At 43.7% G+C, this 24,321-nt stretch overlaps 4 protein-coding genes across 19 annotated transcripts in view; 2 read left to right on the top strand and 2 right to left on the bottom strand.

The window, feature by feature from the left end:
• Tdg (Thymine DNA glycosylase) overlaps nucleotides 1–5,460 on the bottom strand; it is a 34,651-nt gene extending 29,191 nt beyond the window's left edge. Inside the window, exon 1 of the mRNA XM_034333351.2 lies at nucleotides 3,840–5,460. Within this exon, the coding sequence (XP_034189242.1) occupies nucleotides 3,840–4,042 (203 nt within the window). The 5' untranslated portion in view covers nucleotides 4,043–5,460. The remainder of the gene's footprint in view (nucleotides 1–3,839) is intronic.
• Dnmt3 (DNA methyltransferase 3) overlaps nucleotides 1–14,806 on the top strand; it is a 45,522-nt gene extending 30,716 nt beyond the window's left edge. For 2 of the 8 annotated variants that reach the window (XM_076692697.1, XM_034333345.2), the window contains exons 3-19: nucleotides 9,370–10,597; nucleotides 10,795–10,883; nucleotides 11,066–11,170; nucleotides 11,286–11,367; nucleotides 11,433–11,543; nucleotides 11,605–11,745; nucleotides 11,970–12,061; nucleotides 12,212–12,322; nucleotides 12,384–12,612; nucleotides 12,709–12,839; nucleotides 12,930–12,977; nucleotides 13,042–13,106; nucleotides 13,181–13,443; nucleotides 13,515–13,751; nucleotides 13,868–14,009; nucleotides 14,085–14,299; nucleotides 14,374–14,806. In XM_076692697.1, coding sequence (XP_076548812.1) covers nucleotides 9,370–10,597; nucleotides 10,795–10,883; nucleotides 11,066–11,170; nucleotides 11,286–11,367; nucleotides 11,433–11,543; nucleotides 11,605–11,745; nucleotides 11,970–12,061; nucleotides 12,212–12,322; nucleotides 12,384–12,612; nucleotides 12,709–12,839; nucleotides 12,930–12,977; nucleotides 13,042–13,106; nucleotides 13,181–13,443; nucleotides 13,515–13,751; nucleotides 13,868–14,009; nucleotides 14,085–14,299; nucleotides 14,374–14,600 — 3,516 coding nt within the window. In that variant the 3' untranslated portion in view covers nucleotides 14,601–14,806. Of the gene's footprint in view, nucleotides 1–6,249; nucleotides 6,430–6,469; nucleotides 7,641–9,369; nucleotides 10,598–10,794; nucleotides 10,884–11,065; nucleotides 11,171–11,285; nucleotides 11,368–11,432; nucleotides 11,544–11,604; nucleotides 11,746–11,969; nucleotides 12,062–12,211; nucleotides 12,323–12,383; nucleotides 12,613–12,708; nucleotides 12,840–12,929; nucleotides 12,978–13,041; nucleotides 13,107–13,180; nucleotides 13,444–13,514; nucleotides 13,752–13,867; nucleotides 14,010–14,084; nucleotides 14,300–14,373 lie in introns of those variants that run through there. The other 6 variants (XM_034333349.2, XM_034333348.2, XM_076692699.1 and 3 more) reach the window with 5 other exon arrangements.
• Nucleotides 14,807–14,953: 147 nt separating this feature from the next.
• Nucleotides 14,954–18,347, bottom strand: LOC117608350 (polynucleotide 5'-hydroxyl-kinase NOL9). 3 transcript variants are annotated; one of them, XM_034333359.2, is made up of 7 exons: nucleotides 18,128–18,347; nucleotides 17,804–18,030; nucleotides 16,043–17,640; nucleotides 15,784–15,971; nucleotides 15,666–15,716; nucleotides 15,384–15,577; nucleotides 14,954–15,306 (listed from the first exon to the last, which is right to left on the bottom strand). In XM_034333359.2, exons 1-7 carry the CDS (start codon nucleotides 18,193–18,195, stop codon nucleotides 15,065–15,067), a joined length of 2,568 nt encoding a protein of 855 aa, XP_034189250.2. In that variant the 5' UTR covers nucleotides 18,196–18,347; the 3' UTR covers nucleotides 14,954–15,064. The 3 variants fall into 3 exon arrangements, with proteins under 3 accessions (XP_034189250.2, XP_034189251.2, XP_034189252.2); XM_034333360.2 differs by lacking the exon at nucleotides 18,128–18,347 and having other exon boundaries at nucleotides 16,043–17,717; nucleotides 17,804–17,942; XM_034333361.2 differs by lacking the exon at nucleotides 18,128–18,347 and having other exon boundaries at nucleotides 17,718–17,856.
• Nucleotides 18,348–18,351: 4 nt separating this feature from the next.
• On the top strand, nucleotides 18,352–23,630 carry LOC117608348 (histone lysine demethylase PHF8). Of its 7 annotated transcripts, XM_034333356.2 has the most exons (14): nucleotides 18,476–18,611; nucleotides 18,797–18,918; nucleotides 19,003–19,088; nucleotides 19,224–19,502; nucleotides 19,586–19,727; nucleotides 19,815–20,264; nucleotides 20,350–20,551; nucleotides 20,613–21,397; nucleotides 21,469–21,516; nucleotides 21,764–21,951; nucleotides 22,032–22,234; nucleotides 22,372–22,419; nucleotides 22,672–22,855; nucleotides 22,955–23,630. In XM_034333356.2, exons 3-14 carry the CDS (start codon nucleotides 19,025–19,027, stop codon nucleotides 23,032–23,034), a joined length of 2,673 nt encoding a protein of 890 aa, XP_034189247.2. In that variant the 5' UTR covers nucleotides 18,476–18,611; nucleotides 18,797–18,918; nucleotides 19,003–19,024; the 3' UTR covers nucleotides 23,035–23,630. The 7 variants fall into 7 exon arrangements, with proteins under 7 accessions (XP_034189243.2, XP_034189244.2, XP_034189245.2 ...); XM_034333352.2 differs by lacking the exon at nucleotides 18,797–18,918 and having other exon boundaries at nucleotides 18,352–18,611; XM_034333353.2 differs by lacking the exon at nucleotides 18,797–18,918 and having other exon boundaries at nucleotides 18,352–18,611; nucleotides 21,773–21,951; nucleotides 22,955–23,629.
• The last annotated feature ends 691 nt before the right edge of the window (nucleotides 23,631–24,321 follow it).

Genomic DNA, 24,321 nt, shown 5'->3' with positions numbered 1-24,321 from the left:
TTTCGCATTCGATAACCAAAGGATGACTCACGGTACGCAATTGCTATCGCGTTCTTCGCCGAACTTGTGCTCGATACGTTTCTCATTCAACGCTCTTTTTTTTTTTTTTCAAACCACTTTGTCGTCGATAGCTAGAGAAAAGGCTCGAGAATTCGATCGCAGCCGAGACAGGACGCGTTGGCCAGAGTTGTAAAGTTTAAGAACATTATGCTCGGACACGGGTGAACGCGGTTGAACGCGGGTGGCGCGGTGTGGTACGGTATCGTGCGGTATGGCGTCGGCGAAGGTGGAGGATGAGAAGGATGCGGCGGGATAAGAGAAGTCGCGTCGTCGCGCGCAATGCGATGCAGCGAGTAAGGTACGCTCGAACTCGGTGTTTACGAACGATTCTCGTTCGCAGACGTGGAAGCCCGCGTTCCTTGGAACGAAAAGGTCGAAAGAGCGAAAACCGTGGAGAGAAGACGAAGAAGCACGAAACTCGCCGAGCTGTTACGAGCAAGGTACACGCGGGCGTATTCATCTTCGCGGCTCCAACACGAACGAAAGCTGCACCTACATATACGGGAATGATTATCGAAAAAGGAAAGAGGAGAGGAGAAGCAGAAGAAAAGAGAAGGGTATGGAAGGGAAAAAGAAGTGCTGGCCAGGTTCGTACGCGAAAGAAACCGTAGGTAATCGTGCGAGCAGAAACGCTGACGCAGATAAGGGAAACCCTTAGGAGCGCTTCTGCTGCTGCTGCTGCTGCGACGGCGGCTATTTACGAGCGGTCTCGGTGCTCCAATGGAAGAGGCAAAGGATTCGCGTCGCTCACCGGACCGCAAATCCGAAAATTCTTCGTCCCTTTGCCCTTTCCGCGATGTCCTAGATTCGCGGCTTCTCTTCTAGGAGCTCCTCGATGTAACGTAGCTGATTTTTCGAGCCGCGCGAGTCGCGACGTACGCGTTAATGGGATTATGTAACGAGAGAAGCTTCGGCGTATTAAGCAACCAAGAAACCATGACTTCCCCTTTCGATCCTCCTCTTTCGAACGTTCAAGGATAATCGTTATTCTTTTTGCCGCGCTCGTCGAATCTCGATTGCATCGATTCATCGATTCTTCGCGGATACACTGGATTTCCGATCGAACCGCGTCGTTTCTGGCTATCACGGAACGAAAATACCAAAGGCTCGTATCGCCTCGAGACTCCGAGACGCGTTGTCCTTCCGAACCGAAATTGCGTCGCGTCTTTTTTTAACGAGTCGAACGAAATTTTCGTTTCGCTTCTCGAGCATCGCGAGGTTGGACAATTTTGCAGGAACCGAGGGAAAAACTTCAAATCCGGCAACGCTGGCTCTCGAGCGAGAACAGGCCCGGTACAGCCTGATAAAAATAAATTTGCGCCCGGAATAATCACGGAGCTCCCTAGAGATCCGTATGGACCGCGTGTCTAGGTGCTGCCGCCGCAACCGTCGCGCCGTTTGGCATACCGACTCCGATACGTTTCCAGTTTTCGCATTTTCTTTTTCTTTTTCCTTTTCCTTTTTTTTTTTTCAAATAGATTTCGCGCACGTTTCGGCCTAGAAACGTTCACCGTGGATACTTTTCGAGCGTGTACCCTAGGCGTACCGCCACTCGGAGCGGTTTCATCCTCGGAGTCCTCGACTTTTGAAAAGACGCGTATCAAGAACGTTGTGGAACGCGTTGCACCGACAGAGACGGAAAAGGAGAGTGGCGGAGAGCGGGAAAGACGCGTGTTACGAAACCATAGCCTGCGAGAGGCCGAAGGAGGAGAAGAGGAAAGCAGAGCCCGTTCGACGAGCTCTCTTCGTGCGGCCGTTTGTGTTCTATCCTCCTCCCGCAACCTCCACCACCTCCTCCGCCACCTCCGCCTCCTTCTCCACCTCCACCGCCTCCGCCTCCGCCATCGCTTCATCCCGACCCTCCTACCCGTCTTTCACATCCACCTTCGTACTTTTCCTCCTCGCTCGCTCGCTCGCTCGCCCGCTCGTTTCTTCTCTCTGCCTCTTTCTTCCTCCTTTCCTATTACTCTCTTCTCCTCTACGTCTCCTCTACGCTTACCCTGCCCTCCCATCGGCTCTCTACGTTTCCACCTCGACGTTTGCTTCGGGCTAAAATAAAAACACGAGGGAGATAACCGAGCGAGACGACGCGACGGCCGAACGCGGGACGAGAGAATGAAACGAGAAACGAGGAAAAGAGGAAAAGAGGAAAAGAGACAGCTATCGCGTATCGAGGTGTAGGGCCAGGAGAAGCGAGGAGCAGAGGAGGTGCGCGTAAAGGCGAAGGAAAAAAAGAAAATGGGGGGACGGTGCAAAGGAGCCGAGGTAAAATGATCGGCGAGAAAAACGAAGAAAAGGTCGAGAGGAAAGGTAACGCGCGAAGGAACCCGGCTGAAGGAGAAGAAAGAAGAGTGCTGGTAGAAGAAGCAGCAACAAGACCAAATAGGAGAAAAATAAAGAAAAGGGGTAAACGCGGAACGGAGCAAAACGGCGAAACGGTCAACTCGCGGAGAAAAGGGTTGGAATGCGATTTACGCGCCTCTAAAAGTCATGCACGCTTTTCTACATTTTCTCTTTTGTTCAGGACCGATCGACAGCGGTGGACGCGCGATATTTTCGCAAAGTTGATATGCGCGTCTCTTTTCTATCCTTATCCTTGTTCGATAGTAAACGATTACAAAGAAAAAAAAAAGGAAGCGTGCTCCGTTTAAAATACGTATGTACTCGATTCGAACGTTCGACGCGACGGAGAGGAGGCCGTTTTCCCATTGAAAACTTTAAACGTTCTCAAATTGCCGCGGCAAAGAATACGGCTTTATCGACAACTATTCGCCAGATACCTGCATCTCGTAGGCCATTCATGTATTCCGAACTTATGGAATACATGAATAACTTGGAGGAGATGGAGCGGCAGGGAGTCGAAGGCGAGAGCAACAGAGAAGAACGAAACTCGGAGAGGGCTGATCTTATCGATAAGGTCGATTTTTATCGGCGAGCCACGATTTATCTGCGTCGCGTGACCGCCTTTGAGTTCTTTCTCTCCACTAGATCGGCGCGGTGAGCTCGAAATCGTTCGCCATATCGACTCGAACGGTTATCCGCGTCGAAACGCATCCTCCGGCCACGTGGCTTCGTTTACTTTCCCAGATTTTCTTTCTTCTTTGCTTTCGTCTCTTTATACGTATAGCTGCGTTGCACCGTGGTCGAACGGCCAAAGTCGATGGCGAATTACGCGGAGAAAATAGAGGACGGGCAGTCGTGAAACAACTAATACACCGGTCGAAGCGAAACGTAGCCTTGACCTATTGGCGCCCTCGCGTCTGCTCCAAACTTCTCGCGGTTTGGCTTCGGTTCTCCAAAGGCGAAACGCGTCGAAGCGCGTTTATCGTTTCTGATTCGAGAATCGGGTTGTTCCAGAAACTAGAAACTAGCAAAATCGACCCGGACGAATTACCTCGGCGTTACTCTTATTTCGATGGTGTCGATGGTATCTTAGCAAGCAGGAAAGGTGTACGCCGACGAGAAAGGGAGATACGTCGAAGAAATTATACTCTTTTGAGAAACGAGGGCACGACCAGACCTTGCGCAACGAATACAAATGCTACCCTCCGTGTCCCTTTGAGGCGCGTGACGAAATTCTTAAAAGGCTCGAGGTCGGAAAGCAAAGGGTTTCTAGCAGCTAGATGCCGAAACGCTATTTCAACTAAAGAGAGGATAAATTTCAGAGAATTGTAACGTTGCGATCCGACGGCTATCGTCGAGTATAAGTACTTTTCCATCGTTCGCTGTTCTTAGAGTCGCGATTGCCTTTAAGGGGCGTAGCAACAGAAGACACTTACATTTTATAATGGTGTTGCATGTGGTGTGCCAAATGCAGATCGGCAGGGTGTTGTTGAAGCTGTTGCTGTTGTTGCTGTTGCTGCTGCTGCTGTTGTTGTTGTTGCTGTTGGTGCATAGCCTGGTGATGATGAGTTTGCGGGGGATCCAGGCTAGAGGCACCCAGCAGAGTGGCGCTCTCCCTAAACAACGTTGCCACCTGCATTTTCGTCGATCGTTCCTCGAACTTTCTTCCTCGAATCGAGTTACGTCCCGCTCAACAGCAGGAAAATCTCGAAAGCTTAGTTCTTTGGTCGACAGCAGGTTCAACTCGGAAAACGAAAGGAAGGAAAGTTAGGAGAGGAGGACGGTGCGCGACGTAGCCGTCGGCGGGATAACGCGGGCCGTAGATCGCGCGCGCCGCCACCTCGCTAGACCAAACTATCCTCGCCACCGACACCACTCACTGACACTGTCACCGGAACGGTTAACGAACGAGCAATCCTCGTTGCAACACAGAACCGAGGGATCTAGGCACCGGTGCCGGCAGCGACGGATTTCACTTCGGATTCAATCGAGTCCTCTCGAGCTGCTCGTCCTCCGTTTACCGCTCACGATCGTCCTTACCATCTTCATCTTCCTCCAGGATATCCAACGTTCCGCTCGACGATTCCCTACCAAACGTTCTCGATGCGCCGGTTTTCTCTCGCCGATCGCTAGTTTCCGACGATGACGGTGGCGGTGGCGGCGGCGACGGCGGCGGCGGCGGCGGCTGCGGCAACGACCAGACCAATCTCGCGCTCGAATCCACCGTCTCTCCCGGTTCGTTCCACTACTTTTCGAACGAGACCGTGAAAGCCCGTTTATTACCTGCTTCACGAGAGTCCGCGCTCTCACGATTTTCAGCCGCACGCGGACCAGTAAGTACACGTGACCACCGAGAAGATCGCTTGGCTGAACGTATACGTTGAAAAACTTTCTTCTTCGAGTTTCACCTCTTCCGCGTTCCCTCGTACTTGTCTCGACGTATGTACACCGCTCTTCTCCTTAAAATGCCCGGACGAGGGAAAAGCTGACTCGCGACGGATCCGTTCCGTTGACGATCATTTCTCTTTCTCGCCTTCTTTCTCCTCTCTCACTCCCTACCTCTTTCACCACTTGGTCCTCTCACTTTCCTCACGGCAAACGTTTCGCCCAAGAGATTCGCGATCTCCGCACCCACGCCCCGAACCACTAAGCCGATACAACGCGTTTTCTCTTTCCTACGTGCCCTTCGGGCCTCCTATTCTGGACGGTGTGCGTCGTGCTTTCGACGTTTCTTCGTTGTTCGACTCCGATACGTCGTCGTCGCGTTACTCCGATAACGCGACAGCGTGCCACTTCTAAAATTTCAGCCGTCTTCACGATAAAACACGACCACGAACGCGCCTACTCCTCTTCCTTTCTAACCTCTGCTTCTCCTTCGACGTAACGATCCTTTCGTTCTCGCTCTCTGTCTCTTCTCCACTCCTCTTCGCTCTTCTCTGCCTCCTGCTTAGCTCCGTCTCTGTTTCGACGAGGAATTCTGTCGTCGTGTAAACACGCGTCCACGCACACCGCGGAAGCTGGAACCGCGGCAGCAAGAGTCGGCACCGCACTGCTTGCCAGTGTCGCTGGTTCGGTTCCTCGAGCCGCCGAGGTTCGTGCGTTTCCGACCTCTGTCGGTTAGCTTCGGCCTCGCTCGGTTTCGGAGCCTCCCGCCGGTCGCGGCGACGGCGGCGATCCTAGCAACGACGGTCCCAGTGACGACGATCACGACCACGACCACGACCACGACCACAATGATTATACCTACACTCTTTTTACCTTCACACCCAAAAATCTTTCCGACTTTTCGTCTTCTTCCTTTCTCCAAACATTCGATTTAAATGGCTTTCTCTTCGATCGGAAGAGACAAATCGATCCTCTGTAAAATGAAAAAGAACACTCGACGTTCCTTCTTTCCTTGCGCTCAAGTCGAATCTCTCCCAATGACATTATATAAATTATTGTCCAATTAGAACGCGTTTCATCCGGTTAGAGTCGAATCTTCGTAATTCCCGCGGTCCACCGAACGAACCGTTCCAATTGATTTTACGTTCCCGCCGCGGCCAGTTTCAAAGCGTCGTCGTCTAACGAGAAAACGTAACGAAACTTACGCAGGCTCGAAGGAAGGATTTCCCTTCGGAAGAATCGATCGGTTGTATCGACTTTGGTAAAGAGCGGTTCGGTCGGCCGATTTTCTGCCAGTCTAGCTGCTTCGGCTGGCCGTGCAAATGCCTGGCCGTGGCGTACCGTGCGTGTGTGCGCGCGCCTGCTTTGTGTTCGCTGCGTTTCCACCCGTATGACGTACGTGTACCTATATTATACCTAGCCTATGTACGTGTGCGTGTATGTACGAGCGTACACGCGTCGTCGAAATGTACGTCGATGGCCGCGCGTTCGTGTAACGCGTACGATCCGTTCGACCGTGTCTGCCGCGAGGTGTATCAGAGTGGGAGCGAACGCGTACCTACCTCTCCAGAGAGAGAGAGAGACCGGCTACGAAAACGAGAAAGAGAATCGGAGTGAGAGAAAGCGAGATAGCACTCCGAGGTACATATATAAGGGCACGTACGCGGCCATGTATGCAAGAACGAAGAGTGTGCTGGTGCATGCGGTGACCCTGCCGCGATGTAGGTGGATGGAATACCAGGGCTGTAGCGAGAAGTTCTATCGCTCGCGCACCTACTGCCTACCAACGGCGCGATTGCTCGCGATAAATCTAAACTTTTAATTACTAGCCACCGTTTCATCTATCTACCGACGTGCGCTTCATTTTCAAATTACGACAGGAACGAAAAAAAAAATTTTCATTTTTTCAAAGTTCTTCGAGAAGCGGTAGCCCCTCTGGGAAAATGAAGAATCGAACGACAAAGCAATCCGAATCTAAACATTTTCCCGCGGAATTCAATTTTTTTTTCTTCCTTCCTTTCTTTCTTTTTCACGTACCTAGCTGTATGAAACGAGCAAATGTTCCCTCTTTCCATCGATTATCGCGATACACACGGTCAAAGTCGAAACTTCTTAACACGCTCCTGTTTTGAATAGCCGGTCGGTGTGTGTAGTAGCGCTCGAGCGCGCCGGCTAGCCACACGTATACATATATCATCGAGTTGCAACGTTAGCGCGAGCGAGTCGGAGCGAGTCGGAGCGAGTCGGTGCGAGTCGGAGCAACCGGGGTCGAGGGTGGATTTCACGCAAAAGTGAGCGAGCAAGAGAGACGGCTGTGTAAGCGTCGCTCGGCGAAGCGAGAAAGCTACCTGCCGTCGACGAAGAGGGAAACGCTTGGTTGCAGCGGTATACTGGGAGAGAAGAGAGGAAAGAAAGAGAGAGAACGAGAGAGAAGGAAAAGACGATACGTCGTCGAAGCTCACGCAAACACGCTTCTGGCAAACCCGCACACTGCTGCCTGCCAGACTCCCACCACGCCAACTTTCGGAAAAATCAATAGAATACAAGAAAAGCCCACGCTGCGCTAGGCCAGTGGAGCCCTCTTTTCCTCCTTCTCCATTCTATCGGTTCGTTCCACCTTCCCTTTTCTACCTTCCTTCCGTCCTTCCGTCCTTCCGTCCTTCCGTCCTTTCTTCTTTGTCTCTGTTTGCACGCGATTTACCTGGCTGGCCGTTGTCCGCCGTACGCAGAGAGCAGTAAACGCGAAACGCGCCTACCCGAGTACGACGCTCTATCTAGCCAGAAAACGGCGTACGTACGAGATTGGCGAAAAGAATACGGAGCAGAAACGTGAAAAAGGTGAATCGTCGTAGGTACGTGCACGATTACCACGAATACGACGAGTATTTCACCGAGAAAGAGATACGATTTGATAGCGCATTCGCTCGAACGCTCCCGTAAATCACCCCTTTGCCCAACCATCCCTTTAAAAATCGGCCTCTTTGCCGCATTCTCCTCTGTGCGTTCGAGCTTCCCAACTCGTTCCCAATGAAATTTCATACGAGTAATCGAAATTATCTTAGCTTCCAAATTGTTGATGCGTTTTCAATCGAAAATGACGCTTCGAGTTTTTCCGCAGAGTTGGAAAAATTTGCAATTTCTGCTGATCATAAGGATGCAAAGTTGTTTTCATTGAGGAGGACACGATACGCTGCACTGGCCGGTCTCGAGACACCTCTCACCGATCCAAACAGAATCGTAGCCTACCTCGTACTAAACGGAACTGACCCAGCTTCGTGGCTTTGTACCCTTCGCTCCTCCCTCTCTCTCTCTCTCTATTTCTCTCCCCTTCACTGACTGCCGTTCTCCGTCTCCGTTCTGTGCTCTCTTTGTCCTCCGCCCCTTGACATTCTCCCACCGCCGACGAGACACCCTCGAGAAGTTTCAATTTATACTGAAAGTCGTCATGACCGAATCCACAAATACGTATACATAGACTCGCTCGAGCTCTCTCGGCCCATTCATATCAGCTGAGTACGCGTAAACACGGACGTATCGCGTATCCGCGATCGCGTTTCTCCCCGGATTCCCGCTCGGTTTTCCATCGAACCCAGGCGCCAAGTCGAAACTCTATCTCCGCCAGGTTAACGAGACCTTTCGAAAACGCTACGCCAGTCGTTCGATAATTCACGGGAAAATTTAACCGTGCGAAAAAGTTGTTGGCGTGAGATCGCGACGCGAATTCGGTCACGCGAGATCGCCGTGGAACGCGATTAAAATTGTCGCGAACGGCACGACATCGAATCCGAACGATTCTATTTCCGCGGTCGATCGACGAGCAAACGCGAAATCTGTTCGGCGGTCAAAATTTTCTCGAAAACGTACTCTGTACAGCAAGTATCCGGTTGGATAAAGGGAAAAGAGGGGCAAACGCGGTCTCGACGAGCTGGCTGGCTGGAAGTGGACACCGGCCTGGGAATAATAAAATAAGCAAATCAACAGCTCGTTGTCGTAATTCTGGCTACGTCACTGGTACTCTACCCCTCTACGGTCGACGGAGGGTCGTGTACCCTCGTGGAGAGGGGTATAACGGGAGAGGAGAGGAGAGGAGAGTGATATTGCGAGAGGGGTGGATGAAAGGTACGAGAAGGGGCGCGCAGAGAATCGGGGCAAGGGAGGTGGGATAGCGGTGGTGAGAGGAACGCGCGGAACGCTTTATGAATGAATGTTTCCACGCCAAGTGTGGCGAGAGAGCGAGAGAGGCCCCCGTGTGTCCCGCGTGTAAACACAATAATACCGACGTTTCCATTCATCAGGTCGACCCCGGCAAAGCACGCCGCGACCTCGAGAAATGCCTTTCGAGGCGCCACGTGGATCGCGCGCACCCCTCCCTTACTCTCTACCTTATACCCTACCCCCTCTTTTTTATCCTCGACCCTCCACGGAACTGTTTAAAAAGCGATTTCAATCTCTCCTCCTTACCTCGTCGACTTGCTGGCCGTTGCAACCTTATTCACCGGAAAGTTCGCGGTTTTTCCTCAAATCGGTCCAACGATTCATTCTTCACGGTTGTAAACAGAGCGTTCTATTCGCATGTTTCAGGTCACCGAGGAAACGATTCCGGTCGAAAAAGAGTCGTTGCAACGATGGACGGAGAGAAGCGTCTGGTCTTTGGTATGCGCGATGGAATTAGGTTTGATACCGTCGGAGACGAACGCGAAGAGCGTCTCTTCGTTCGTTAGCCTCACCGATGACGAGTCGCTCGTAAAAACGAGCACCGTTTCCACCGAGTCGTTCTTCTCGATAAATTCTCCGATCGACGACGCGAGTCCACCTCTACGGAAAACATCCCTCCGATTATCCGCAACAATGTCCTCGCGTTCGTCTGAAACACGGTCCAAACGTGGAAGAAGAAAGCCGACGAAAAGCAGAAACGTTTACGCGAATCGTGCCAATAATTCGACGATGGAGAACTTTTGGAAATCGTGCAAGAGAAAAGCGAGAAGATCGGAAAAACGTGAGAAGCGAGAGGACGGCAAGGAAACGAACGGAGATTTTACGTTCGATCTACTTCGAAACGATTGCGAAACTTGTCCCACTTGTAAACGCAAGTGCGTCGGGGACGAGTCGTCGCGATCGGCCCGTTTTCCCGTCGTTCCAAACACCTTGTCGCGAAAACGTATCGATCGAAAGTTACGTCGCAAAAGCGAACGAGGTTTCGTATCGAAAAATCGCGAGAAGAAAAGAAACGCGATCGTATCTTCTTTGAACGAACGCTTTGTTCGCGGCCGTTGGACAGGAGGAGGCAAGTATCGATCGCGTTGTTCGATCGAAGCCGAAAACCATGAGCCGTCCATCACCGACGGCGAACCAGAACTTTGTCAATTGGCACCGATCGATCGGAAATACGCGAGCGAACCGTCCTTTCATCCATCGGCAAACTTTCACCGCGTCTTTCCTACCTTTCCACCGATCGAAGATACCTCGGCCGAAAATAACGACCGACTTTCGATCGAAGAAGAAATCCTGTCGGACGGTCGAAAGAATGAAAACGGTCGCGAGAAAAAACGCGCCCGTCCACGGTGCCAATCGGTCGATGGTATCGGAAAGCGTAACGAGACGCGAACTTCCAGCTTAAAGAGAAACAAGACGGCTCCTGCGAGCGTAAATTCTGGCGAATCTGCAATAAACATGACGCTTCGAGCGATAACGTCGCAAAACGACGAGGAGTATCACGAGCTGAGAAGAGTGACTCGAGGATCGACGAAAGTAGGCAAGGATCACTTTGTCGGAAAGCTGGTGTGGGGCTGTTGCTCGGGCTGGTGGCCAGGCAAGCATTTTCACCAATATCTCTATTCGCGCTGCGCAGATTTTCTTTGCTTTTCTTTTCAAACTTTTGTTCGCTAACGATTAGTCGATCTGCTTTGGGATTACCGTTCGCGTTCCTTTCTATCCGTTCAGTTTCGAATTTCGCGGGAGAAAGATGCTATACCCTTAGTAAACGTTTCTATGTGATATGCATTACAGCGTTAATTATCGGTGCCGACCATGTAGGAATGTTGTCCGAGGCGGGAAAATTATGGGTTTACTGGATCGAAGAAGCTCGTATATCATTAGTGAATATCAATTTTTTTTTATCTATATTTTATTATTTTTCTTTTATTTTCTCTTCTTTTCCTCTTCATTTTTTTCTGTTTTTCTTTTTTTTTTTTTTTTTTTTTTTCAATTTACTAACGATAAGTTTGCAACGAAGAACGTTCGTTCCTCGTAATTGGCCTCGTTATTACTGTAATTTCAGCTGAACGAAAAAACGCAGATCGAATCGTTCTCCTGCAATCTGAAGTGTAGACTGACGCAGAACTTGAACGTGGCACGGGTCCGAGCTATTGACGCAACTATGCAGGTTTTTCCTTTTTCTTTTCTTCTTTTTAAGCATACGTTTCTTGCCTTCGTTTCCGATATCGCGACGCCCTAGCGTCTCGATACCACCGAGCATTTTAGCATCGAATTTGCTTCAGATGTTGCGCAAACACCTCGGTTGCGCCTTGACGAAACCTTACTCCGTTTGGATCGAGAAGAACTTTTCAGAGACGATCGAAGGTAAATCGGCGAGAACGTTAACCCGACTACAATTAACAATCATTTTCTTTTTCCTTCCAATCTAGCGTTCGACGAGATAAGGTTCTACCCGTATCCGTCTAAAATCCAACAAAGGTTGGACCAATTGAAGGAAAAGAACGCAAAAGTTACCGAAAAGTACCTCTTGGATCAAAAACGTACGTGCTGATATTATCTTTTTAACGTTTCCTCGTTTCACATTGTCAGTTTTATTCGCAGGTGAAACTCAGGGCAAAAAAATTGACAAACCGAAAGAATCAGCGCAAAGACTTGACGTGGATTTAACGCGGTTACCTTTGAAGGAACAGAGGCCGGGTGTTATAACGTGGGCAAAAATTTTAGGACACAATTGGTGGCCAGGTGACGTTTCTTCTCTTGCACAATTCGTTTACTAGTTCGACGAAAAATTAGACGTTCTTTCGCAATTGTATGAAAAAAAATACTCGCATAGTAGTTAGCGGCTTCCGCAATTTGCATTTTCTTTTTTCATCCAGCCTTTCGTTTCAAGTTTTTAAGAATCCTTAGAACCACGGTTCGCCGCCGTGTTCTAACAGTATTTAACAATCTCCTCTTTTATGTCGTAGCAATGATTATCGATTACCGCGACTGTTGCATGCGTGAGCCGAGCTTTGGTTGCCAGTGGATTATGTGGTACGGTGACTACCAGCTTTCAGAGGTAAACATCGCACCGGTCATTACCGAACTATACGAAAAATCAAAATTTAGCTGATCGAACTACTCGCAACGATTCGATCGTCGCTGATCAATATGCTATTAGGCGTGATAATTAAGATACGTTTCGCATACAGTTTTCGTTACGCGACAGGTTCATCACCAACTCTTTCTGAAATTTGACAAAGGAATCGAGAAACTGCAAGATTATATAAAAAACACGAAGAAACACGTTTATCTAGTCGGAGTTCTCCAAGCGTCCAAGGTATTTCCTTTACCGATGTATCTCGTCTAGTAAGAACAGCTTAGTTTCGTCTTCGTTTCAGGATTACTGTTCTCGTATGGGACTCGAAACGGAGAATTGGACGTTGGCCGACGTGTTTGAATATTTTTTAAAAGAGGATCCAACCTTGGAAACGCTGTGCGTACCTCTGAAGAAAGAAGATTCCGTGAAAATATACGATAAATATTCGACGCATATCGTCGGCAAGCTGAACGAGTTAAAGAATAATCCGAACGTAGACGATAAACGAGCGGAAGATATCAAGAACAGCGGTAAGTTGGAAAAATAAAACGTGCGATTTCTATTTAACACTTCAAGTCTAGCCAATAGCAAGAATTAAACATCATCGAAATTTATTTACTATGCAGACGATTTACGCTCCGTGATAAGCGGTCAAACAACGTTCGAATCTCTCTGCTTGAAGTGTCTGAAGATTCCTGACGATGGTGTTACGGAGGTTCATCCGTTTTTCGAGGGATCATTATGCATAGAGTGCTCGGTACAGTAATGATGATACAAAATAATTACAACGCTTCTACGTATGTAGAAAAATACAAGAAAATCATTTGACGTTTCGATATCGTTTCAGAGACAGTACAAACCTTGTATGTTTGTGTTTGGCAACGACTCAAAATGCGTAAGTAGTGTCTGCTTCTTTCGATCGTTAGCTATCCGATACCGATAACAATCCTTTTCTCTAGTTTTACTGTACGATTTGTGCTGCCACCGGGATGGTGATCATTTGCGACAAAGAGGACTGCCCAAGGTAAATTCGTCACAAAGAAAAAGAAAAATATAATATAGGTTCACGGATATATTTAAGAGATTGTCCGTTTATAGGGTTTACTGTACGGCTTGCATGAAACATTTGTTATGCCCGACAACGTACGAGCAAGTGCTACAGGAAGATCCTTGGGAATGTTTCCTCTGTAGCAGCGCGTCTCGCTCTATTTCCGACACGATCGTGCGGCCACGGTCAAATTGGAAGGACAAAATAATCGACATGTTCCGTACAAATTGCAATTCGGTCATGCAACCAGTTGAACGGAGCGAAGAAAAAAGAAAGATACGCGTATTGTCTTTGTTCGATGGTCTGAGTACAGGTGATTCGTGGAGACGACTCTTTTCCTCCAACCACCTATTTCCACAAATTTTTCTCACTATCTTTTTACAGGATTACTGGTTCTCCTGAAGCTCGGACTGGTCGTAGATGTTTATTACGCGAGCGAAATCGACCCGGACGCGTTGTTGGTAAGCGCCTCGCATTTTGGTGATAGAATCATCCATTTAGGTGATGCGAGGGATATTACCAAGGAGAAGATCAAGGAAATCGGCCCGATCGATCTGCTGATCGGTGGATCACCGTGCAACGACTTGAGCCTGGCTAATCCTGCACGACTCGGTCTCTATGGTTCGAATTTCATTTATTGTCTATAAAACGTGTGTTTACACTCCATCGTTTCGTATTTTATCCGTTCTCCCTTTCTTCCTCTCTCTCTCTCTCTCTTTCTCTCTCTCTCGGTTCAGATCCAAAAGGAACGGGAGTTCTGTTTTTCGAGTACTGCCGAATCCTGGAACTGGTGAAGAAAATTAACAATGACCGTCACTTGTTTTGGATGTACGAAAACGTTGCCTCGATGCCAAGTGAATATCGACTAGAGATCAACAAGTACATAGTTTATCGCATAAATCAAGCGAATACCTACTCTCCCTCCATTTAAATTAATGCAAACGTGTATTTCAGACATCTAGGACAGGAACCAGATGCGATAGACTCTGCGGATTTTTCACCGCAACACCGGCTGAGACTCTACTGGCATAATTTACCGATAGAACCGCACTGTTTAGCGAATCAAGGCGAGCAGGACGTACAAGATATACTTACGCCACATTGTCAACGTTACGCGCTGGTGAAAAAAATTCGTACCGTTACGACAAAAGTGAATTCCTTGAAACAAGGTATCTCTAATAATTTTGCTACTATTTCTCCAACGTTTATCTTCTAATCTCCAATGATTTCTCCTTCATCTTAGGAAAATTGGCATTGAAACCGATTTTGATGAAGGACGAGAGCGACTCGTTGTGGATAACCGAACTCGAGGAGATATTCGGATTTCCGCGACATTACACGGACGTGAAAAACTTATCTGCCACGAAGCGGCAAAGATTAATAGGGAAATCTTGGAGCGTGCAAACTTTAACTGCCATCTTAAGATCCCTTTGTTCCTTTTTTCAGTGCAATACCATAGAAACTAATTGATCGTGTTATTTGAGAAATTCCACGCTCTAAAGTGGAAATTTTGAAGAGAAAACAATCGAGCGTGTAACGATATTGAAGTAAACCGAGACTTCGTCTAGTCCAAAAATCAGAATAATGAAACAAATTTTGTTCTTCTGTTTCTTTTATAAATCGCTGTTGAGCATTTATTTTATTACAATCAAGACAACAAGCTCTATTTCATACTGTCCGTTCTCTATAAATCTTGTCATCTCGTTTCAGTCTGTGACGTATTTGCATGTCACTTTTTCATAACTGAAAATGATACTTTACACGCACGTTTAACATATCGTACATTTTGTACACGATTTTTTTTTTATTTTATAACGATGATGAAAATGAAAAAAAAAAAAGAATCAAAGAAAACATTAGAAATGGCTATTCGATGATTGAAAAGAAATATCAATGCTATGTACAGCTTCTCAAAACTCATCGACGAATCGTTTTTAAGCATTGTTTTGCACTCTTTGGTACCTCATACGGAAATATCCTCTACGAGGTTCTCGGCTCATTGGCAAAACGTGATTTCCACCGGTGTAAGGTACGTTCTTTTGTTGATTCAACTGTAAAAGCGTGACGGGCACCGGTATACAACCCATTAAACAGTTCACGTATTGCATCACGTATACCGGTAATGGTGTGTTTATAAACACTTCTTCCCGTTCCATGTCGACTCCTCTAACGATTCCTGCGTGCACAACAATTGTCATTTACTTGCATTTAAAACTGTCGTCGATTCCCAAGAGTAATGTGAAATATTCTCACCGAAACCGTAACAAGGGCAAAGAGGCGATCTATCCAGTATGCGAGGACCAGATGTAGTTTCGCTTCTTTGTGGATCGTCGTCCTGTATATCGATTCCACACAGAGCTACTATATTACCATTTATTACGTTCAACACGTGCGTGGGAGGTACAAACGTTCGCGGGATCGAAATGAATAACGAAGAAAAAGGTGTTCTGTAATTAAACAAGTTTAAATTTAAATGCGTTTAAGTATTGAACGATCGTGCACGTGGTATCGTGTAGACACAGAAAGGATACTAACGCGTAGGGCACTGCTTCGTTAATACTTAATGATGCAACATTATTGCGCGACCTAAAAGAAACAGTTCTTTTACATAAATATCGAATTAGGTACGGGTTAAGTAGATAAACGATCTTACATAGCATTGTGAGCGATTTCACTTAGATAGGAGATCATAACGAGTTCCCGCTGTTGATACGGCTCCATGTTCCAGGTTTCGTATCCTGCAGGTGCTTTACGTTCCGCGTGCGAACGTACCACGTAAAGCTCGTGATCGCATGGTCGGTTCCAATCGATATCGTTCACGCTCCACGAAGACCACGGTTGCTAGAAAAATCAAAACACGTTTATTCGATTCTACCAAAGTTCAGATAACCGTGCGCGATCGTAACAATTACCTGTCGATTTACAACTTGTTTACTCAAATATCCAATGTAATTGTTTTTAGCTTTCTCAGACATGATTTGTACCACCAAAGAAGGTCGAATCAATTTTATCGTATACATAATTATCTCCCATCCGATACCCTGAGAGAAACCCATCGTATTCACGACGATGGGTAATTGCGATAGAACGGGACAGTGTAACAATTTATCGATCAACAGTCTGATACTTTCGATGTACCGCGTGATACATCGTGACACGTTCACGTCTCCGATGTACAATTGGAATACAGGTGTCTTTAAATGCGTAAAATTTGGCCCCATCAGAGGTTCCTCGATTAAACTGTACGATATAGAACCAGCTGGTGTACATTCCGTTTGACCGGGATCAACATCCACCAATACCACCCACTTAGACGTGGCTAATATACTGTTTATTAAATAACGGCTAGTAGTAGATTTACCCACGGATTTACCACCAGCGATCAAAGCGCAAGACCATTTGTTTTCGCGCCAGTCGTTTAACATTTTCTCACCAACTTCGTACGCCACGCGTGGATCAACGATCAATTCCTTACAATCGTTGTTACCGCTATAAAGATTCGATTGTAATATTACTTCGGCTCTCTTTGGGCTGCTCCAGGAATGATACGATCCATTTCTTATCTTTGGAAATAGTCGAAACGGATAAAAGACGTTCAGGAACTTGGTCAGTTTATTCTCTAAATTCCATAGCAGAACTATCGCCATGCCGCTTTGGATCTGATCTATATCGACGACTAACTTATTTTCCGTACCTCGATTGATACCTTCGGCATTAAGCGACGTCCATATATCCGACTGGTTTTCTACTGAAAATCCATTACTCGTTTCGATCGAAACGTTGCTGTATCCCCTTGGAGAGTAGATCTCGATAGGGCTATTCTTCGTAGTTATAACGTAACCGTAAGCTTGCACCGCTCCGTATATCACTTTTACTACTAATTTACCAGTGAAACAGAACCGTGACTTCTCTGCCATTACAGCCACAATTTTATTCTTGAGACAATAAAACCGTACGGAATACTGATCATTGCGAATATCGTTGCTACTGCTTGGACAAGTAACGTTTACTTCTGTCGTACCGTTATCTTCATCGTTCGCCTCGTCGACAAAGAATTCTTCTTCCTTTCTACTGACAGATACGCCAGGCTTCTCTGGACTAGAATTAGGATCGTTTGCATTGCTGTTTTCTAACGATTTTTTATGTTTTCGTTGTCTACGATTGCTCTTTGACGGTGACGATATTCTATTATGGTTTCCCTCGTTATTGGAATTATTATTTTCGTTCGACGATCGAGTAACGATGATTTCGTTCTGTTGCGCATCGACGTTCTCCATGTACGATGGATCAAAGTCAGCGACATCGTTTTCTTGCGCTCTCGTTTTTTGATTCTGTCGAAATACTTGCGGTATACTGAGCGAAGACAAGCTGTCCGAAAGCGCTTCGACTATTACCGGTGCACCTATGTTTCTTTGTTCTGAAATGTCACTACATCGCTTGTCACAGCTCTCACTGGTTAACGGTGTTCCCGCCGAGTCGTGGTTCGACTCAAAGAAAAGACCCATTGAATCTGAAATTTAAGCAACCCCGTTCCATAATGGTGTTCTTTACCTGAATAAAAGTATTATACCAAATTTTATCTTCAACCTGCAAATATCGTACGGCATTTACCCCGATGTAGAAATACACTCAAAACGACATCAGTTTAGGATAAAAGTATAAAGATCTCTTACTTTGTTTTGCACTTCCAAACTCTTTTGGGACAGTGCGTGACTTTTTCTTTCTTTGTTTTACGATACACTCCGAAATTCCTTGTTTCTTGTTTGGCGAATTTCTGTTTAACGAAGCATTCTGAACGGTTTTACTTTTCGCGCGTGAAGAATTCATAATTAAACCTTTAAGAAAGGATTTCTTTTTTCCATAAACTATTTGATGCTTCGCTTTATACTGTGGCAATATCCTAAATTAAAAAAAGTTGTTTGATGATTATCAAACCTTATCGAAACGTGTTTTGATAAGATGTTATCGATAACCACTCTAACTGGCTAAGTACTTACGCCTTGCTTTGTTTCGTGCCAATTTTAAGAATTTTTGTTTTCAATTTTTTTATTTGCGTCGTTTTCATTTTTATGTTACGTAAACAAAGTGGCTAGAAAGGACGATACTCAGCATTTTAAAGGACGCATCCTTGATGATTAACCTCAAACTAGCTACTGTAAATGAATTTTAGGCTGCACTCTCAAAACATAACCTAATCCAGTTTGCGGTTAGGTTAGGTGGTTCGATGTTTGGCTAGACATGAAAATACTACCTTAATGTAATTTTCAAGAAGAATGACGGAAGCGACTCTTTAGCGACGCATCGCGGCTACTATAGTTACCATCAAATGTTAACGACACATATATAGTCGGAAAATTAAATTCGACTATAATAACCACGAAAAATGGAGTTACCAGTTACGTACTGTTTATGTGGCCGTTCTTACGATTTCGAACAATTTATGATACAATGTGACGTCTGCAAAGAGTGGTATCATGGAGGGTAAGAATTTGAAACTTTTACTATTAACTTCCATCTTCTAAACACTGTGGTTGACTTATCTTTCACCAAATCAAATACAAACACTTGCCTCCTTTTATTTTATAAACAGCCTCTCAGTAATTCGATTATGTTTATGCAATCTGTTTTTCGTAACCTTTTAATTAATAATAACAGCTGTAAGATAGTTTTTACAGGAAAAGGGCTAGGTGTTGTTGATACTAACATAACCTATTTAAAAGGACAAATATTTACGTTTGTTCTTTCGATGTTTAAGCGAATCACATGATAAAACGTAGCTATTTAAATGGTATATTAGTTGCTAAACATATCATACGGAATATATGTACCCACAAATATATAAATACAATTTTAATTTTTTTTCCTTTTATAGATGTGTATCTGTAAAGGAGTACATGTCCATAGATCTCGACAAATATCATTGTCCACGTTGTGAAGCCATGTGTGGACCATCGCTCAGTAAGTACTTGGATATATTTTTCTCCTCTTTATTTTTTACCTCTTTTAAGTTATCGTATAACCAAAATTGTTGTTGTTGTTGTTGTTGTTGTTGTTGTTATTGTTGTTGTTGTTCAAATAATAATTATTCCTTAGTGAAAGTAAGGTTAAATTGGCATAGACATGACTATTCTGAAGCGGATGCAGATACAAAACCAGTTCAAACTGGTACACCGGTATTCATAAGAGAATTAAAGTCCAGACATTTTCCGAAAGCGGATGAAATTGTTAAACATGTCAGAGGACAACAATTGACTCTTCAGTATTTACAAACAAATGGTTTTGAAACTCCTATTATAATCGATGGAAAAGATGGACTGGACATGACCGTACCGCCCCCAAATTTTAGCGTTTACGATGTAGAAAGTTACATAGGTAACGGTTTTCCACAAACGTCGATAGCATTGTTATAACATGTTAAACAGTGATCTTATGTAAGTTTGTATCCCTGAATCCAGGTGGAGATCGAGACATGGATGTAATCGATGTTACAAGACAAAGTAATATAAGAATGAAATTAAGAGACTTTGTTGAATATTACAATTCCCCTTGCAGGACAAGGGTTCTTAATGTGATTAGTCTTGAATTTACAAATACCGGGTATACCAATATTCATTGACTTGCCACATATTGGCTTTAAATGTTTCTAGAAAAATATATGTATAAATTGACAAATACACGTTGCAGTCTTTCACCAATGGTCGAAGCACCATACATCGCGCGTAAACTCGACTGGGTTAATTCTGTTTGGCCGCGCGATTGGTCCGAGGATAGTGACATAAAACGTCCTGAAGTTCAAAAATATTGCCTAATGGGGGTCAAAGACAGTTTCACAGATTTCCATGTCGATTTTGGTGGCACATCTGTGTGGTATCACGTACTACGGGGAGAAAAAGTGTTTTATTTAATCAGGCCGACACCTGCAAATTTGCAGTTGTACCAGCACTGGATGTGTAGTTCGACGCAGAGCGAAACTTTTTTTGGTGATCAAGCGGACGCATGTTACAAATGCGTTATAAAACAAGGTCAGACCATGATGATCCCAACAGGATGGATACACGCTGTATTAACACCGATCGATTCTTTGGTTTTCGGTGGAAATTTTGTACATAGTCTTAACATTCCAATGCAAATACAGTGAGTATACTGTACATTTCTACGTGACTATAAATAACCATTTCTTCGACCGTTATGACTTAATCTCCATGTTTGATTTATTTAGAATATACGAATTAGAGAAAAAAATGAAGACCCCTGCCAAATTTCAGTATCCTGGTTTTGAGACCATCAACTGGTTTGCAGCAAAAAAATTGTTGAAAGAATTGAAAGAATTAAATAACGAGGGGAAAAAGTGTCCGACGTATTTATTACAGGGTGTTAAAGCGTTACTCAGTATTCTCAAACAATGGAACACAGATAAAGATGTAAGTTTACGTTTTGCCTGACCTCGTTCTACCGCAAAATTATATCTCACGGACAGTTCAGAGTTTACTTCTATTTCAGTATAATATGATCAGCAGGGGTCAAATACCGGAAACTATAAATAGTCAGAAATTGTTAAAAGATTTTAGTAAAGAAATTCGACACGCTGAACGATACTTGATATCCTTAAATCCTCCGAAGCCGGAAAGAGAAAGTAAACGTAAGAAAAAGAAACCGTTCAATAAGGATTTCGTAGATTACGACGTTGCTGACAGAATGGCTAATAATCCTTTTAAAGCGACGTTAAAAGAGACGAACAAAGTGGAACCAACGATAAGTGAATCACCGTCGTCCGGCAGACCGCCGCTTAAATTAACTTTACCGAAACCTATCATGTATCCTTATGTTAAAAATCAGAATTCATTGTCGGAAGAGAAAAATGTCCCTCCTGGTAGCAAGCGATCGTCAAAACCGGGAAAACAGAGTCCAACTGTAATAAGATTTAAGCTTGGTAATAATGAAGTCGTGAGAAGTACACACGACAATGTAAATGTATACAATAGTTTAGCTTCGGATCATCCTCTTGGTACATCGAAAGAATTAACATGGAAGCAGACCTCTATTTACGATTTCCACGATGGTAGTAACGAAAGCGATTACGGTCGGTTCACGATCGATGAATCGCCTAAACGAAAGAAAACGCCGAAAAGTAATGCCCAGAAACGGTTAAAACGCGATTACGACGGGGACGTCGACGTTTTAACAGACGCGCCCAAAAATGGTATCGAGGAATTGTTGAAAGCCTCGGCTTATACCTTAGGAAACAATGCCCAGAGATTAGATGTAACGTACGTATGCGTATTTCGTTAAAAAATTTGAAATTCTTGGATGATACGTTTAATACCTTGAATGATTATAGGACTTCAGTGATTCCACAATACAATCAACCAATGCCACCTCCCAGTGGGTAAGATAAAGCTTGAAACAAAAAGTAGCGCTTTTGAAAAGTGTTTTTGCTTCAGCGTACTTAATGTACATTATGTCAACCCTGTTCTACTATGTAGTATTAGTCATTTTCTATATTTTTTCTTTTGGTAAAAATGTGAAATTAGTGTAGTTGTTTTTTGTTCGTTATTTTTTTTTACTATAACAGTAAAGCACTGTTATGTTTAGCATTTTTGGTGTCCTAGTATTTATAAATTGAAAACAACCAGTTCTGGCAGGGCATCTCCGTCAACGCGGGAAGCGATCGCTGGGATGTTATCGTTCAGCGAGCAATGCTATTCAACCACGTCGAATAATACTTCGAAATCGACAAAAACTGGTAAAACTCAACGCGATGACGACGACGACGATCAGTCGATAGAAAATATTGATAAAGTTCATCAGGACGATGATTTCAGTATGTAGAATTATTGTTGTATATGAATGCAATTATAATAGTAACCGTGTCATAAATAATTGTATATCCCTTCGATACAGTTTACCCAGCTTTAGACGCTTCAGACGACGAGGATTATATTTTTAAGCCCAAAGCGAAAAGTCAGATAGACGAAGCATGGAATCCAAAGGCCAGGGTGGGACCTCTCTTGCCAAAAACGAATCGTCCGGCTCGAGAAGGCGTGAAGAAAACATCCGTTGAGAAAGGATTGGAAGCAGCGGCAGCAAAACGCGCGAAGCAATCGGTATGTAAACTTTGTTTGTACGATACACGCATACTATAACACAAATTAACTTACATTTTCATGGTGTGCATAATTATTTATTTACATTCATTTGCATTTCCATAATTATTTCTTTCTTGCATACTCATATCGCATAGGACGATTATCTGGATAACAACATGGATAAGGGATCCAAAAAGAAATTGGTAGGATATATTACAGCTTCACTTTTCATTTTGTAACATGTGTTGCATGCATTTTAATAACACCTAAATATCACATTTTACTTCATTGTGATTGTGTAATATCATAAAAGTATAAACACTGTACGTTTAGTATTCGGCTGTTATTTTTTATTTTGTCACATTTATTGTCTCGTTTCTTTTCATTTAAACACAAGATAAAAAAAATAAAATTACATAATCTTTCTGTTTTCTTTTTTTCATATAATACAACAGAATACAACTAAACGGACATACAATAAAAAGAAGCCGAAAAATTCATCCGTAACATCGGCAAGTAGTGCATCGACCGCGTCTTCAGAAAATACCACAAAAACGAGCGTTGGTTTCGGTTCGATACTAACCAGTCCTAATAGGCTTAAAGACGTTAAAGCAAAACTAGCAGCTCCAATTCCAGTTGGTAATGTATTATTTATTCGATTTATCTTCGACGTTATTTCACGATGGTAATTTTCATTCATAACGAGGTTTGAAAATGTTTCGATAATCCTATTTTCAGAACGAAAACCAAAGAAAGGAATGAAAACGGCTAAGCAACGCTTAGGAAAAATTTTAAAACTTCATAAAATGATGCATTAAACGTAGGTAAAAGATATACAGCGAAATAAACTAAACATCACATCATTTTCTTTTTCATTTGTGTACAAAAATCACGCACGCAATTTGGTGTACATTGCTATGTAAATATATTCTACACGTTAAGATAGTATATCTATCTTAAGAATCTAGGTTTTATAATTATGATCATTTTGTAACGAAATATTTATATTTATTATCATATTATTTAATTTTAAGGCAATATACAGTATGTTTTGATACTTGACTACTTCAGTAAGGCATTGTTGAGATCGCGGTCACTTACCGAGGTTTTTCCTAATTGTACAATTTAATTCTGAACATTTATTTGATATGAGCTCGAAAGAAAATTTTGTCAATCTATGAATGTAAAGAGGCTGTAGTATATTAAATCTTTTTCAAATTAGGTATTTAATGGTTGTAATAAATTTCGTACATCAAAAATAATCGTATATCGATTAGTCGAAAGAACTAATTCAAATTTTTATCTGATCGTGGATTATTTATTATACTTGGTATTCGTACTAACGTATAGTGAGATTAAATTTATTTTCATTAATTGATTTTACATTAACAATAAATTTTTTCCCGCAGTTGTCTTATTTAAAGAAAAATAAGACGGCAATATATTTTATAATATGACTTCTATTTTTGTCAATAAGAACGTTTATTTAATTTGTTTTTTTTTTTTTTTTTTTTTTTTTTTAATGTACTTTTTTTTATAATTCTAATTAGCCAGATAGATCAGTAAGTAATACGACAGTTTGTATATATGATGTCTTATATTGTGACCTTACATTGTACATACATACATACATATAGACACACATATTAAAGCATTAACTTTCTGTCTCATAAAAATTTGTCAATAATACAACCAGCAAATTATATCAGTGATCAATTGATATACTTGTTAATTGTAAAATGTTACAACGGAAGTAATATACATCGATGAAATGCAAAAGATAATACGTTAAAAGCAGCGTATTGATATTGTTAACTTTTTTTTAATAAATTCGATTTTTATCGACAGTAGTGACATCCTTAATACAAAATTCAAAGTGATGTAGTTACATTTTTCATGTAACCTTTATATTTTTAAATAAGCGTTCAACTAATAATTCGATGAATATTTCGTAATTCCCGCTAACAATAAGCGGAAAATTTAAGTGTTCGAGCGCATGCGCGCGATTGCCAGTGATCAGCAGTGCTCAATGATACCTCGTCTGGTGCTGATCGTTTTGTCAAACTCGTCATTAACCTGACGTGTTTTCGCGAGAACGTCTTACA

Source organism: Osmia lignaria, chromosome 15, assembly GCF_051020975.1.
Source record: "Osmia lignaria lignaria isolate PbOS001 chromosome 15, iyOsmLign1, whole genome shotgun sequence".
Taxonomy (NCBI): Eukaryota; Metazoa; Arthropoda; class Insecta; order Hymenoptera; family Megachilidae; genus Osmia; species Osmia lignaria.
This window is presented reverse-complemented; position numbering and strand designations above follow the sequence as displayed.

Bases quoted from the DNA above. Each gene is read 5' to 3' on its own strand.
- LOC117608350 (XM_034333359.2), bottom strand. From the start codon at position 18,195: ATGAAAACGACGCAAATAAAAAAATTGAAAACAAAAATTCTTAAAATT. The intron at 15,717-15,783 runs GTAAGATCGTTT...TGTTTCTTTTAG, and splicing joins GAAATCGCTCACAATGCTAT to GTCGCGCAATAATGTTGCAT. The intron at 15,578-15,665 runs GTTAGTATCCTT...GTTTAATTACAG, and splicing joins AACGAAGCAGTGCCCTACGC to AACACCTTTTTCTTCGTTAT.
- LOC117608348 (XM_034333352.2), top strand. From the start codon at position 18,514: ATGGAGTTACCAGTTACGTACTGTTTATGTGGCCGTTCTTACGATTTC. The intron at 19,728-19,814 runs GTATACCAATAT...TACACGTTGCAG, and splicing joins CTTGAATTTACAAATACCGG to TCTTTCACCAATGGTCGAAG. The intron at 21,952-22,031 runs GTATGTAGAATT...CCTTCGATACAG, and splicing joins TCATCAGGACGATGATTTCA to TTTACCCAGCTTTAGACGCT.